This window comes from Sarcophilus harrisii, chromosome 1 (genome assembly GCF_902635505.1).
Source record: "Sarcophilus harrisii chromosome 1, mSarHar1.11, whole genome shotgun sequence".
Classification (NCBI taxonomy): Eukaryota; Metazoa; Chordata; class Mammalia; order Dasyuromorphia; family Dasyuridae; genus Sarcophilus; species Sarcophilus harrisii.
In genome coordinates this window covers 261,422,519-261,439,107 of record NC_045426.1, presented here as the reverse complement: position 1 = coordinate 261,439,107, position 16,589 = coordinate 261,422,519, and the positions used below count along the sequence as shown (strand labels likewise).

The 16,589-nt window shown below is 37.3% G+C and overlaps 1 protein-coding gene across 7 annotated transcripts in view; it reads right to left on the bottom strand.

Annotated features, from left to right (window-relative positions):
* MAD1L1 (mitotic arrest deficient 1 like 1) overlaps positions 1 to 16,589 on the bottom strand; it is an 851,829-nt gene that overhangs the window by 411,679 nt on the left and 423,561 nt on the right. For all 7 annotated transcript variants that reach the window (XM_031950245.1, XM_031950188.1, XM_031950409.1 and 4 more), the window contains one exon: positions 6,638 to 6,694. In XM_031950245.1, the coding sequence (XP_031806105.1) occupies positions 6,638 to 6,694 (57 nt within the window). The remainder of the gene's footprint in view (positions 1 to 6,637; positions 6,695 to 16,589) is intronic.

The following is a 16,589-nucleotide window of genomic DNA, read 5'->3' as shown; positions in this document are numbered from 1 at the left end:
AAAGTACGTATGATCTTCTGAGAAGGGAAAGAACAAATGAATTTGGGATCAGGAAAATTTGCCCCACACAGAGAACTAGAGAATCACAACAACAACCTAGTGGGCCTTGGGTATTTAACAAGGAAGCAACATGATTAAGTAAATAATGGTAGACCATTCTTCCCAGAATTTTGACTCCGAACATTTGGCACAGCTATCACTCTGGGAACCTGGGCTAAAGATACAAAGACATAGGAAAGTGGAAGTCATTTTTTCATCATCCTGGTCATGTCCCATCTAGGTCACCATGTCAGCTAGATAATACTTCTCAGTCAGGATCTCCCAGGCTCCCTATGCTTTATCATAAATGTATTCAATTTGGCACTGGGAATATCTAGCACAGATAATCTTGGTCAACTCCTCATGGTAAGAGGGGTCACTTTGGGTAGGGAGAAAATTTAGAAAGGCATCCAAATTTGACAATCTTACTTTTCCCTTTATGGAACTAGAAAAGCTCAGAACTTAGCACAAAGTTTAATAACTTTTTTTCATTTATTCATCATTTGTTTAATACAGAGACTGAGTCTCTCTGAGGGTCATAAGATGGACTTTCTAGTGAAAAGCTCTAAAATGAATGGTCCCTATAAAAGGTAAAGAATGATCAAGGAACTGGTTAATCACATTTAAAGACCAGTTCTCCCAAAGTAAAACCTCTGAATTACCAAGAATGAGTCAGTTAAGGTGTTCTGTTATCATGTCCTTTCTTGTCAGTAATTCAACAATGGAAAATATGAGCTGCTACCATTTTCTCCAAACTCTTTGCCTTTGTAAATAAAACTTACTAAATGAACTAGAAATCACAAGACCTAGGTTTTAGTCAATCAGCAAGTAATTAGAATCAGAATCAATAAACACTTAAAAAGTATTTCCTATTGCTAGGTATCATGCTATGTAAAAAGAACACAAAGAAAGGCATAAGACAGTCCCTGCATTCAAGGAGCTCACAGTCTAATAGAGGAAGATAACATTTACTGAATCAGAATGGATTTCATTTTGCAGCAGGATGAGTTTCCAGAGTCCATGAAGTTCAGGAAAGCAATGAGGGGGAAATCTATTAAGCATTTTACTATGTCAGATATTGTACAAATAAGTGAAGAGCATTCAGAAAAAGGGCTATTATAAGGTCTCTGCCCTTACAGGAGGCAACATGCAAAACGCCCACAAAAACTGCATGCAGAAGATATCTGCATGTAGATACATGTATACATATAGAGGTATGAGTATATAAGGGGGGAGGGGAGGGAGGAGAAGGTAGAAGGTGATCTCAGATGGAAGGCACCAGCAGCTGGGGAGGAGGAAGGATACAAGGAAGGGCACTGGAAAAGACCTCCTGTAGAAGGAAGGATTTTCAGCCAAGTACTGCAAGAAGTAGAGAAAAGGAAAGGAAAGCATTCTAGGTAGGAGAGAGGTAGCATCCCAGCTGTACCACTAATATATAATTAAGCAATTCTAGAACTATAGCTTCATTAACTACTCTGTTAAAGTAAACCAGTTGAATTAGATCATCTCCGGCTCTTCCAGTTTTAACACCCTAAGTCTACATTCACTGAGCAACCCATATGCAACATACTCTGAGGGGATACAAGGGAAGAGATAACAGAAATGAAGTGCATAGTTCACCCCTGAGAAGGAAATTTAGCTAAAGATGTCTGAGAAACAGAAAAACTCATAAAGTAACATATGGATTACTATAGAATATTGTGAATTGTTATCACTTCCCAATTAGCTGTTTTCTGCACCATAGAACCAACTCTGACACTCTCACCACGACCCCCCCCTTCAGTACTTCCCATTAGAGGGTAAAGAACAGCTCACCCTGTGCAGGACTGGCGCTCTATCTGCGGTGCCCCCTAGCTGCCCCCAAGCCTTCTTAGTCCTGTGCCTGGGAAGCGGGGCAGAACTGCCCAGAGTTGCCAGGGGCCCTCCAGAGAGCAGCTGAAGCCTGCCCGAGAGTCCCCTGCAGGTGCTCACTCTCTCACTCAGACACCCCGAGAAATGCCCGTTCACAGGACGAAGCCACTGCCAAGCACCATCGATCTCCGTCAGTTTAGAGCTCAGGACAGGAGCGGCCTGAGTCTCCTCAGACACCCCATCTTAGCATCAGAGTGATAAGGAATGGGAGATGAAAAACAGAGGGAAAAAAGCAGAAACCCAGTCAGGACAGCAGGTGGAACAAGGCTTTGAGGTCTGAACTCTCAGGTCTGAAGACGGAAATCAAGGAGAGGGAGAACAGCCACAGAGTGAAAGGAGGAAGGGACTGAGGCCATATCCTGCCTTCCCACATTAAGGGCTTCCAAAGCGGTGGCCTGGGAGAGGAATATCTAATGCACTTTTCACATAACAATGGCTTCCAGAGTTACCTGTGTTGGCATCTTATCTGACCTCTACTAGCCTGTAACCTTGATGGTATTTAATCCAGCTTTTCATTTCTCCTGGTTTCCAGGAGACCCCTCTGCACAGAGTACGAACTTACTAAATACTATAGGGATACATTGTATTGTATCCTATTGTACTGCATTATTTCACCAGATCTATACTACTAAAGATATACATGGGGAAGAGAATAGGGAAGAGGGAAGAAAAACTGTAGCAAGAACCAAATCTAAGTCCTAAATTGTTCTGTCATCTAATTTACCATTTAACCCTGGCAAGATAACGTTCTCTCTTTATATTCAACAATTTCACTCCAGCTATAATGAGGAACTCGGTTAGCAGAATCGTCCCTCTCCACACACTTTACATTTAGCTTCCAGTATAGCATATCCCATAAAATGTCAGAAGCTACTAGATCATACTATCAGGCCAAGTAATGAGGGGGCAGGCGGGACCTGGATGGGACAGCAATTATACAGATGAGTCACAGAGTGATACAAACTGATTCCACTAGACCGAAAATGTGTCCTAATAAATCGTGCACGCACCCCAACACACATCCAACTGATTACAGTTTAATCTGCAATCCAATAAGACAGAGTCAAGGGCCTCTTCAAATCACATGAACGTGGCTACCCAACAAGGCACTGGTGGTTTGTTGATCTGTGATGTGTAGCATCCAAAAAAGACAAGGCATAATGCCAGCAGCCTTTGCCCTCTATCTCTTGACCCTCTGCCCAAAGAAATAGCATATAAAAGTTGGTTTCTTTTTCTCTAAAACTTGAAGCAGTCAAGCTAATTGAATGCCATGTAAGTCCTCTTTAGGTAGCTGGGAATTCCAGATTTAAGGACATCTTTAGGGGCAGTTTCTGAAATGTTTCTAACCACACTCCACATCCTTCTCATGTAGTTAGGACAAATTCATTCTTGGCCTTGTACACATTACAGGAAACAAGACCCCTGGGCATGTTTCAATTCAGGTCAACATTCAGGAAGAGATACATGTTGACATACACAACATCAGGATTCTCCCCAGGGTCCCCCCCCCCCTCCACCCCAATGGATGCAGCAGTCTTCAAAAATACACATTCCTTTCCAGCTTCTTTAAAGTCAACAGAAAATAAACTCTTCACGTATGAGACCTCCCAACCTGCTAAAGTATGAATTACTGAAACAGTCAGAATCTAGGAATGAGAAAGTCACAGGACAGAATCCCAGCTGAGACATGAACTGGCTCTTTGTCTCAAACTGTTCTTACTCCAAAATTCTATCAAATATTTAAACCACAATTAACTACAGAAAACAAGGGAAGCAAAGGTATAGCCTGTTTGGGATCAGAATTAACCCAATAATTATCTAAAGTTGGTTTTAAAATATAGGAATAGATACATTCTGATAAGACCTATGAACAAACTTTCACAAACTTTCCACTTCTCAGCAGTTTATAACATAAGGTAGAGAGTGGAGAAAGAGGTGGAGACAAGTATTCAAAGTTCACTGACAAACAGATTCATGTATTCATCTCCAATCATTCTGGAACTTGGTGACTGTGATCATTTCACTTATTGTTGAGAAAAACGTAGCATCATTAAAACCAGAATTGCATCCAGAAGTGACAAATTATAATAGAGTAAATGAAACAAGTTCAAGTATTTTTCCCAAGAAAATGTGAGCATCAGGACCAAACACTTAATATAGCTCAGATATCTGAAAAGACAAATTGAAGCAGACTAATAAAGTTATACCTCTAAGTTTACTTGAAGTCTCTTAAGATATCTTAATTTTACATTAAGAGAGCAAGTGAACTGGCTATGAAATAGGGTGGTGGATCAGTGGAATCAGTGGAATAGATTAGGTATACAAGTATACCTAGACCAACATCTTACATTGTATACCAAATAAAGGTCAAAATGCACATATGATTTAGACATAACAGGTGATACCATAAGTTAAGCAGGAGAACAAGGAATAATTTATCAATCAGATCTACAGGAAAGAAGAATTTTTGATCAAACAAGAAATATAGGACACTAGGAAATACAAAATAGATAGTTTTTATTACATTAAATTCAAAAGTTTTTGCACAAGGACACCAAAACAATCAAGACTAGAAAGAAAGTAAAAAATTGAGGGAAAAAATTTTACAGCAAGTATTTATGATAAAGGCCTCATTTTTTCAAATATATAGAGAACTAAATCAACCTTCTAAGAATCTAAGTCATTCTCCAGTTGATAAATAGTCAAAGGATATGAACAGGCAGTTTTCAGATAAAGAAAATTAAGCTATTATATAGTCTTATGAAAAAATGCTCTAAATCACAATTGACAAGAGAAATGCAAATTAAAACAACTCTAAGATACCACTACCTCTCTATAAGATTGGCTAATATGGCAGAAAAGAAAAATGATAAATGTTGAAGAAGATGTGGGAAGATTGGGACATTAATGCTTTGTTGACAGAACTGTGAACTGATCCAATCATTCTGAAGATCAATTTGGGACTATGTTCAAAGGGCAATCAAACTCTTTGACTTAGCATTGTCTATATCCCATAGAGATCATACAAAAGGGGAAAGGAGCTACATGTACAAAAACATGTAGGGGTGTGTGTGTGTGTGTGTGTGTGTGTGTGTGGTGGCAAAGAATTTGAAACTGAAAAGATGTCAACGAATTGGAGAATGGCTGAATAAGTTATGGTATATGAATGTGATGGGATATTTTTGTACTGTAAGAAATGATGAGCAGGTAGATTACAGAAAAACCTGCAAAGACTTACATGAATTGATGCTGGATGAAGTGAGCAAAATCAAGAAAGAACAGTGTACACAGTAACAGCAACATTGTGCAATCATCAATTATGACTTACTTTGCTATTCTCAGCAATGAGGATTCCAAAAGATTCATGATGGAAAATGCTACCCACATCCAGAGAAAAAATTATGGAGTCCAAATGCAGATCAAAGCAAACTATTTTACACTTTTTATTTTGTTTTATTCTCTTATTATTTTTCCCTTTTGTTCTGATTCTCTTTTTACAACATGACTAATGTGGAAATATGTTTAAATTGATTGTATATACATAACCTATATCAGGTTGTTTTCCACCTTGGGGAGGAACTCAAAATCTTAATTAAAATGAATGTTTAAAACTAGCTCTATATATAATTGGAAAAAATAAAATATTATTTACTAAAAAAAAAAAATGAAGAAGAAGAGCAAGTAAAGTAAAAAGTCATAATATGAAGGAAATCTGCTGTTCTCATTCACCCTTTCAGACTAACAGAATGAACAAAGAAAGGCTCTGGATCAGGGATGGGGAACCTTTTTTCTGCCAAGGGTCATCTGGGTATTTACAACATCATTGCCGGACCATACAAAATTATCATCTTAAAATTTCAAGCAATGGGAGGTTGTTGTGTTTAGTTTTCAATCATTATTGTCTGTGGTTGCCTTGATAGGGCCAGTGTTGGAATCTTTACAAACTGTTAAGTCCTTGGAGTTGATTTGATCTTAGAAAGAGATATTTTGGGCCAGAACTTGAAACAAGGTACTAAGTGGAACAGATAGAAACAATGGCTAAATCTAGTTTAGCATTGATTTAATCCTACAACAAATAATAGTTTCCCAGTGATATAATGATGGGTGTGTACTCAGTGCACAGCATATAAGCAAGAAGCTCTCAGGGCCAGAGGAGACTCTGGAAGAAAGCTTACAAGCCCTATCTTCGAGGCAAGAGAGATTCATCATATCTTCTACCTTGGTGCTGGCTGGAGGCTGAAGAAAGCAAAGGCAGAAGCCAAGGACAAAGCTGCAAGAGCTCAAGCAGAGAGTTAGGCCTCAACTAACCAGGCTATTTTGGAAGGAGAAATAAACGTTTGCATTTTTACCAGTTGGCTGTGATTTGGAGTAATTATTTATTTTAATTGAAACTAAGGCTGCCTCCAGAAAACCTTCACAGGCCAGATCAAATTATTTCATGGGCTTTATATGATCCATGGGCCATACATTTCCCATCCTGAGCTGGATGAAAAAAACAGCAAAAATAATCTTATCAAGTTACAAATCTTTTGCTGACTAAGAAGAGAGTGGAGTAGGTAAACAAATCTTTTGACCTATTTGGGCAAGGCAGTTCTTTCTTAAATAGCAAAAATCACTAAGCAGATAGAATTGACATGATGGGGAACAAAAGTTATCATGAGAGTACCTGGTAGAAGTACATACTTACCATTTCAGCTCTTTCTTTTTGATTTCCCAATTCTTCTAGGGTTTGAGATAGTTGAACCTTCAAGAAAAGAAGATTACAGAGTTAAGGAAAGAGTCATTCAGTATTTGTAACTTACTGAAAGTCCTTTTACTTATTGATGAGACATTCCCACAACTTTTAGCTTCAAGACATTTAGAACTCTTGATGAATTAAAGGGGTACCATTTAATTATAATTGTATTGTAACACATGTAGCAATGTGGTTTAATTGAGGCAAAATAAAAGATATTAGCTTCATGTCCTAGTTCTCACACTTGACATTGGCCAAGTCAATACTTTTGTAAAGTCTTAGCTCTCTCATCTGTCAAGTGGGGATAATAATATTTCCAAGAAAAGATCTTTAAAAGCAAAATACAGGAATTATATTTTATCCTAAAGGCAAAAGGAAGCTGCTGGAGTTTTCTGAATAGAAACGACATGAGATCTTCAGCTAAGGAAAACCACTCTGGAGCTACATAAAAGATAAATTGAATGGGGGAACCAATTAGAAGGTCACTGTGATTGTTCAAATGAGAGGTGAGAAAAGCCTGAAGTAAGTGGTAGCTGTGTGAGTAAAGAGAAGTCAGGTGCAAGAGATGTAATAGAAATGCTGGCATTTGGCAATTGACGGGATGTCTGGGTGACAAAGTTACCATCCTAAGAGATTGGAAGAAAGGCACGGCACTACAATTGAGAAAAAGGTAAGTATGAGAAAGGGGTAGAATGAGGAGGGAAAGGTAATGAGTTCAATTTTGGACCTGTGGTGTGGAACTATCTTTGAGCTAGTCAGTTGATAGCTAATGATACAGGTGATAACTAAGCCCATGGGACCCGATGAGGCTTTAAAGAGAAGGGCAGAGAATGTCCAGGGTAGTCTTGGAGTTCAGCCACAGTTTGGAATAGAATATGCACTGTGAAAGAGCAAAGAAGATTGAGAAGTAGTATAAAGACAAGTAGAAGAACCAGGGAAGAAGAGTACGTGAAAACCAGAGAAGAGGCAGTATCTGCAGGAGAAAGTGGTAAATCACATCCAAGGCAGCAGAGAGGTCATGGAGGATGAAGCCTGAGGATGGACCATTAGATTTTGTAATTAAAACATCACTGATAGTGTTGAAGGGAACAATTTCAGTTGAGTGATGAGACTGGAATCCAGAATGCAAAGGGCTAAGGAATGATTAAGAGGAAATGTAACAGATGTTTAGCTTAAAAAAGGAGGAGATAAACAGGGCCGCAGCCCTGAGCTGTCTATTGTTCACATGATATAAGATGTCAAAAGCTAGGCATGCTTCTTAGCAGCACCACTGCCTAAGCCTCAAATACACCCAGGTGACCATTTGAAAAAAGTAGCAATGTAAACCATCGTGTACTCCTGAAGAGAAAGTTTTCATATATCACGAGAAGGAAATGGACACCAATAGGCGGTCTCAGAGACTATGAAAGAAAAGAAAAATGGTACTTTACTATCAAGGATGGGATCCAGGTAGAATAATATTGAATGAAAACACTTCAAGGGGGGAATAAAAATAAGGAGAAATTTGGGAGTAGAAAGTAGTTAATTTACTTCCCTCTTACACTAGGTCCATAATGTACACTTAATAAATGCTTCTGTTTAATTGACTGAAACAAAGCCTATGAAAAATGGCATAATAGATTATTCCTATGCATTTCTTTGTGCCATTGTAGAGTTCCTTGAACTTCATGGGCATTTTGTTTTCTACACTTTTGGTAATACTTATTAAGATATCTACTTTGTTACATAGTTCTTTTTGAATATGCCTTATCATCTTACTGGACTGTAAGCGCATGAAGACTAACACATTACTTTATCCATCTCAGAATCCACACAAATACAGAGTGGAATTATTTGGCTTAAATAAATTACTTCATGTAACCTTTGAAAAGATTAACTAAAAACAAAATTCAAGTGGAATGTTTCTCTCATACAAATAAATAGTCTTGCTATGCTTGGATATTCATTAAAATTTCAGTTATATCTCTGCAATGCATGAGCTAGGTTTTCTAAACACTAAGTAAAAGCAGATATGAATTGTTGACCATGTAGAGCAATAAAAAAGATAAATATTAGCTGCAAAAGGAAATCTCACTGAAATAATACCAAATAAAACAAACAAATAAACAAACCCCAAACTACCCATCTAAGACTTCAACATGTAGTTTGGTGAATACAAGACTGAAATACTCCAAGCAAACATTGCAATTATACACAGTCTCAATGGCCTCAGCCTCAACTCTCAGCAGAAACACCAAGAAAGTTGGTCTTGGCTGTGAAAAAGCTATAACAATAATATGTTATTAAAATATTTTGAGCTCTGACAAGATAGATGTGGTTTTAGCATAAGCCTAGAACTGAGTGTGAAGAAATTAAATATTTTCAGTAAACACACCTAAAGATGTTGGGTCTGCATAGGAAAGTGAGATGAGAGCAAGAAAAGAAAGACTGAAGAACAAAGCAAAATTAACATTTCCACAAGGTTTGATGCTAGAGCACCAAGGGGACTGTCTGTAAATTCACTGGTTCCTGAGAGTAAATTTTGCACAAATATTTAATCAGGGAGAATTATATCAATACCAAGGCAGCCGGGGAAAAAATAAACAGAAAGGTAATACAAAGCATATTTCTGGCAAGTGTGTTTGCAAAAGATTTCCTTTAGGGTAAGAAATAGTTTTTTCTCTGGTGGACTAGAAGAAAACTAATGTGTTAAAATACGTCCTTAAGTACGTTCACAAGGCTTATCACTGCATGAAGAGGTTTTTGAACCTCTAACTTCTTGTGCTAGCAGCAAAAGAATATAATCACTCTAACACTTCATTTTCAAATGTTTTATAGGACTAGGTAATGTCACTGCAAGGTATAAGCCAATAGTGTCTAATCCTACTGAAGTATTTACAAATTCATTAATAAGCAAGTGCCAAATAGCTAGACACCCAAATTCTGAACGTAGACTGTATCTAGTACCTGCATCCAGTTTTCTCCGAGGCAGGAGAGAGACACAGACACACACTCACACACACACACACACTCTCTCTCTCTCTCTCTCTCTCTCTCTCTCTCTCTCTCTCTCTCTCATACATGTTTGTTTAAGTGACTGACATTCTTTGAAAAGATTTGAAGTGGTCTCCATTTCTACCAGCCTCCAGAGTTAGTTTTTACAACACAAAAGAAATGCTATCTCATAATTTCAGACACACTCAGTAAACTGTTTAATTCTAAAACTGCATATAAAAACATACTTATACATATACATATAGAATAAGGAGAGAAGAAGGGTAAAAATCAAATTTAAATGGAATCACATCTCCTGAAAGTGAATGTAGTAAAGACTCAGAATAACTAGCAGCACTATCTTCATGAACAGACTCAAAAGGTAAATTGTGACCCTACAGAAACCCCACCTGGGATTACCTTGTCCTAATCCTCCTTACTCATAATATAATTCTGAATTCTAGACTCCTAACTTGTTCAGTAGCAAAATGCTACCAGTCAAGAGAGCTGACAGCAGTATTCCAGCTAGACTGCAAGAAAATGTAAATTAATCAACAGCATGACAGACACACGTTTTTAATTAGGAAGGAGAAATTAGGCTTTGAACATCTCACTTAATCAGAATGCTTCTGAAAGCCTGCCAACTAGCACAGAATTCAAGGAAACATTCAGGTGAGAGAAAAAGGTATATAGATATCAAGTTTCCAGAGCTCAGTTTCTCAGATTCAAAGGACTTCCTTTACAACAATAAAGGAAAGTTTCCTTTTAGTATTTAAAAAACAAAAACAACAAAAAACCCACCCATCACTCTTTACCAATGTATGTAAATCACACACAATTCCACTCTTTTTTTTTCATGTGAATTAGTAGTCACATCACAGGATAGAAACTCACTGAAAATGAGAGGCTGATCCCACTCATCTTCCACCCTACAAAATCTTTAGATCTACGCTCAAGTGACCGATGTAACAAACATAATGAACCAAAAGAAGGGGAACATTACCAAAACATTTGTAAAACTACTCACTGAAAGAGTGGGGATGGGCAAGAGGGACAGAGTGTGCAGAAGGAACTGTTCTTGCTTCCAAAAAGTTTCCAGTTTAGTTTCTGCGTTTTTGCTTTCATTCTCCCAGAACACAGTGAAATGGCACCTCTGAGCATGATCTTTTTACTAAAGTAGTTCAGAGATTAAAAAATATACCAAAATCCCTGTCACTAACCCAGGAATTATGGAAGTGGTGATCAGAAGTAAGACATAGTGGAAAGCACTATAGAGAAAGGATCCCCAAAAAGGAGCCCCTTAATAAACTGGAGAATGAAATGGAGTTGGGTCAACAGCCAAAATCTGATCTCTATATACCGAGTATACTTTTTTGGGGGGGATATGTGAAAACAAAAATTACCTCCATCACCCACAAATGTAAAAGTTAATATAGTTAAGAAGCCCATTAGCAGTCTTGGTCACGTCTCTTCAGAGTTGTAATATAGGAAGAGAGTCAATTAAATGGCTGTAATCATGACAAATAATATAAAAACCAGAAAGACATTTCTGAGTTATTCAGCTTTCTTCCTTGTGCCCTTTCAGGTAAAGCTTTTCCTTAAATATTTTTTCAACACAATTCTTGTGATTGACGGGGGAATATTTCAAATCCTCAAAAGCAAACATGGAGGGGGGAGTAGAGAGGAGAGAGACACAGTAGCTGATATTGTGGTGTGAATCACAAAGATCAGGAATACTGCTGCCAGCTAAATGGTATGTGGGTGGCAGTCACATGGACAAGAAGCTATGACTTAGAGACCAGAGTCTGGTCAGGGAGGATTATTAAGGCACAGGAGCTTAATGAATCAATCCATTATAATCTGTTCTTTATAAAACAAGGCTAAATTTTTCATACGAACATCCCCAAACCTCCAAAAAGGGAATGGCAGCCAATGGATTTATATGATGAAAAAGTTATTCAAAGGAGAGAGTCACTCACAGGGAATAATTAAGTTCCACTACCCCTAGTGAACAATATCTTTCTAACTTCTCTCCCCTTCACTCTATAATGAACAGATCTAAGTGCATCCTGCTGCACCCCCAATAATTCAATTCACTGCTCCATATTCAGGCACGGTCACAAAATAGGTGTGCAATTAAAACTCAATACCAACAGCTTGGAGCAGTGGAATTGAATAATTATACACACAAACAGTGAAAAACCAAAATACTGTATGTTTTTGAAAATCATACACCTGTACATGTTAGAAAGGTGAACCCACCTGTTCTGCCTCTAGAACAGAGAATAGGGGTGTAGCAGAGATTTCCGCCTAGTGACAACACTCCATTAGCAAGCCTGATGAATGACTTTTGCTTTTTAAGCACAACTTACAAAAGTCACTGTATACAGAAAGTTGCCGTTCCCATAGCAACTCTATTCACTCACATTCCAGGCACTGGAGGAATCGAATTTAATAACCTAACTGGTAATGCAAAATGAGTAAAGCACATTTAAATTGGAGAATTTAAATGTTACTTTACCAAAACAGTCTCCATTTAATTTCCTGGTATGGGCTTTTTCTTTTCCTTCATTTGAAAGAGAATTCTTTTTTTAATCATTATTACAAAATTAAGGAATACCATACTTATTTCCTATGAAGTGTTCCTTCTTTCAAATTCAGCAAATAGATCATTATAGAGTACCCACTATGTACAAAAGGTTACAATGTTGTTGTGGGGAACACAAAGGAGTAAATGACAATGCTCTCGATGACCTTACAGTTTAGTGAGAAATAACATGCAAAGCTGAAAAATTAACAAAAATAAATGATAAAGTAACAGTTCAAAGAAACAAGAAAAGAGATGGCACAAAAGTCATGTAATTGTTAAAACTCAAGAACATATGAACAGTAACAGTAAGGAGTTGCCAATAAAAACCACAGATCTCGTCCTCAGATCTTAAAGCACTTTGCTTCTCTTTTGGAATCACAGTCTTTCCTGTATCCTAGTCACAATATGTTTCTAAACACCAGTCACTGCTTTCATCCCAAACCACTTTATCTTAAGTTCTACAAAAGCAGAGAAATTTTTTAAAAATCTCTCAAAACACCCTCATTTTTCCCACCTTAAGGTAATAGTTGTTTAAATGTTGATATATGAATAGAAGCAATCTTGAAGAAAATTTCAGATTCAATTATTACATGTTGCCTAGCACAATGCCTCAAACCTCATAGGAACTCAATATTTACTTAATGAATAAATGAGCACTTAGAAAATAAAGAAGAAATCACTAAATTCTAGCACAGGAAGCTAAGAAAAGTCATGTCAAACATGCAAATCCTTTTGAGACAAGATCATAAAATTATCTATCAGATTAGGAGGGTTACTACAGACTGAGTAAACTGATTTTGGCAAGAAACTAAACATATTTTCTTGTTATTCCTTGTGAACAAGATGAGTAAAAATGTGCTGGATTCACATTAGTTAAAACAACGGTACTAAATGAATGTTGACTAATAAATAGAATAAGGAAAATCTGCAGTTAAGACTAACAAAATCATGTATAAACAAACTGAGGATGTTAAAATTGTAGAAGAAAAACCTTTAGGTTGGAAATCCATCTTCATTTAATTTGAAGGAAGGGCTTTCATGATGAAAAAGGAATAGTAAAAGGCAGCATTAGAGAAAGATTATAGACAGAGAAATTACATTTATATCATATTATATATAATTTTATATACCATTATCATATTGTATATAATCTGTATCGTGTAAGTAGGTTACCAATTCAAAGAAAAAAAATAATTAGCAATGTTCAACAATAAACTATTTATAAAGTTTATAAATTTATAAAATGGTAACTTCCTAACTCCCTCACCTGTTTAAACAGTGTTAAATGGCCATATGCCAGGGATACTATGGGAGAATTTCTGAAATGGATAGAAGATTGTAATCGATAGCATTTAAGCATTCTTCAAGGTCTTTGGTTCTGTGATTTATTTTTTAGAAAGGTCAAGAAAGGAAGACTTCACAAAGAAAGAAGGATTTCAGTTAAAGTATTAAGACACTCTAGGATTTGGATAGGAATGGAGAGAAGAAGATGACATTCTAGACTGCAACATGAATAAAAGTGTGGAAGTGGAAAATTAGGGGCATATTTTCTGCACATATTGTCTACACATATACACATCTGAGGAAAAGAAAGTAAAGATGGTGGACATTTTCAAACCTCATTCTAAACATTACTTTTGTGCTGGCTAAAATTCACAAAAAAAGGTAGATGGCAATAGAATCATAAATCCAAAAGGAAAAAAGAAGTGGTCTATTTTACAAGACAGAATGACAAATTAAAACATCACTGTATCTATTCATGGTCACTTTGAAACATCTGTAACTATTTTCCAAACTAACATGTAATTGCCCTAAAGTCAAAAAAGCTGGGTTTAATCAAACCTCTGCCAATTACTATTCATATAACTTTAGGCCAATCACTGCGCCTCCTTAGGGCTGAGTTTCTTCATCTATAAAATAAGAGGGACAAGGATTAAATGGTTTTCATGGTGTCTTTCTATTCTAGAGCTCTACTTCTGTTAAACTATAAGTAAAGTAATGCTAATTTTTAAAAATTAGATGTTAGGGTGTAATGGGCTGAGGTTTGAGTTGATGCACTGAGGTCCCAAGTACATGAGGCTAAATAGTAATTGGACTATACTCTATTAATATACATGATTGGATAAAGAATGGTCCCTGCCCACTCTCTGTGCAAGTCCTGATGTGTTGTACAGGAAATGACGATTTTGGTGGGTGGAGGCAGAGAGAGGAACATGAAGAGAAGCTGGGAGATTGGGCCTGGGTTCCATTCTCCTGGCTGCTGGTCGTGTGGCTGGTGATCTAGCTAGCTTCTTGACTCAGCTGCACACATTGCTATCTCCGATTCTCTTCCACCTCCGATCCTTCTTTACTGAGAATAAAGACTGACGATTTTCCCCTAACCTGAACTCCGGACTCCTGCTGATTTTAAAACACGCGATCTTCACATTAGGGGGAAAAAAGGAGAGCAATTTTCTCTCATTGTGGAGAATTGGATTACAGAATCATAGACTTGGAAGATACAGGTCCCTTCATCTAGAAAACATCTTAGAAAACTAAAGCCTAAAAAGGTGAAATGACCTAACTCAATGTTATACAGTAAAGTCTGTTAGGATTTGAACACAGGGTCTCTTAACTATAATTCAGTACTGATTCGACTGCACAAATGATGAAATCCTGAATAACTAGATGAGATTAGCAAAGGACTGAAGTATTAATGAAATTACTCCATGAAGCACACAGGGAAGGACACTGATGGGGATTTAAGCTTAAAGTCCCACCACCTTGCTGTGTCCAGTCAGAAATCCAAGTTATACCAAAGTCCCATGGTTAAATTTCCTCTATAAATCCATGGCTCACACAATCATGGCTGAATCCCTTTTGGGTTAGCCTGCCACAGTCTTCTGCCTCATGGTGTCTTTCTTTTCACCCCTCACCATGCCTCAAGTTGTCTCTTCTCTCATTCACTCACAATGCCTTCTTATATCTGACTCACACTTTCAGGCTACTGACTCCTCTATGGATTTAACTTGCCACTTCATGGAGTATTGCCTTTCTCCTGGTTAAATGTGAGTTCCACTAGAGAACTTGTCTTTTCCATTATTAATTGTTAAAACCACTTTCTTAGCTATGTGCTCTCCTCCCAACTCTTATATCATATTTACTATTTCTGGTGTCTATTGTATATCTTAATTTTGTCTGCAACCTCTTCTAAATAAACCAAAGGGAATAGCCATTGTGAACCACATATTTTAGGGCTAAAATAGCTCAACTACATCCATACTACCATTACCAGATAGAAGGAAGAAAATGATAAGGAAAGCTCAGAGACATTGTGTTCTTCTCCAGAGAACAATCAAGTGTGATGGACAAGCTCACTTCATCAGTTGCAATACAACAATAGCTGCTATTTCTACATAGTCCTTAAAATGCTCAATGCTTTAAAAACAGTATCTCATTTGATCTTCACTACAACAAATAAAGAGGAAGCCATTGTCCACATTTTACAATTAAGAAAACTTGAAGCTTCAAGAATTTAGATGACTTGCCTGACGTCTCAGAGCTATTAACTATCTGATTCAAACTGAGATTTTCTAAACACTTTAGGCACTATGATATTTGGCTTCTACTACGTAGCTTGGAAAAGGAAACAAGTGGAAGACTTAAAGAACCAACAGGCCTAGGAGAGTTAACTGGGTAGAGATGGCTCAAATTGGCGCATCCGTGCCATGAGTTTAATTTTGAATTCTCCTAGATGCTGTAGCCAGAGAGGACATTGCCCAGAGTCTGTTTATCTCCTGAGGGTCCAAGCACAAATATCAGAGAGCCAGAGGCAAAATGTTTTTCAAAAAAATAGAAACTTAGTTCCTCTGATTCTATTCCATTTCTATTTTCTCCTTCTCTCTTTTATCTCCAACTCTACTTCCACCTGAAAAGCTCTCCAAACACAGATTGAGGCTAAAGCTGGCCAGCATTATTCTGAAACATAACATTTTCCAGCATGAAGAACCAACTGAAATTTCTAGCAAAGAGGGTGTGGTCTTTCTATTGGTGTTGCCAGAGACATATTACCCAGAATTTAGAGATGTTGAAAGACTGCCTATTATTTTCATCCATTCCAGTACTCAGCCTGATCAGACAGAAATCTGAAAAGCTGGAAAATTAATTCTACAGATTCCAAGAAGCACTGAAGATGTCTTAAGACCCCTGGCTCAAAACATTCCTTTTGCCGGGATTGACATAAAACATGTCCACTGAGGGCTCAACTTCCAAAGGACCTTGCTCAAACTCAAATCACCGTTGGAAAATCAGTATCTATCTACACTCCTACCTATGACAATGCAGCCTGCAATATTCCTATCT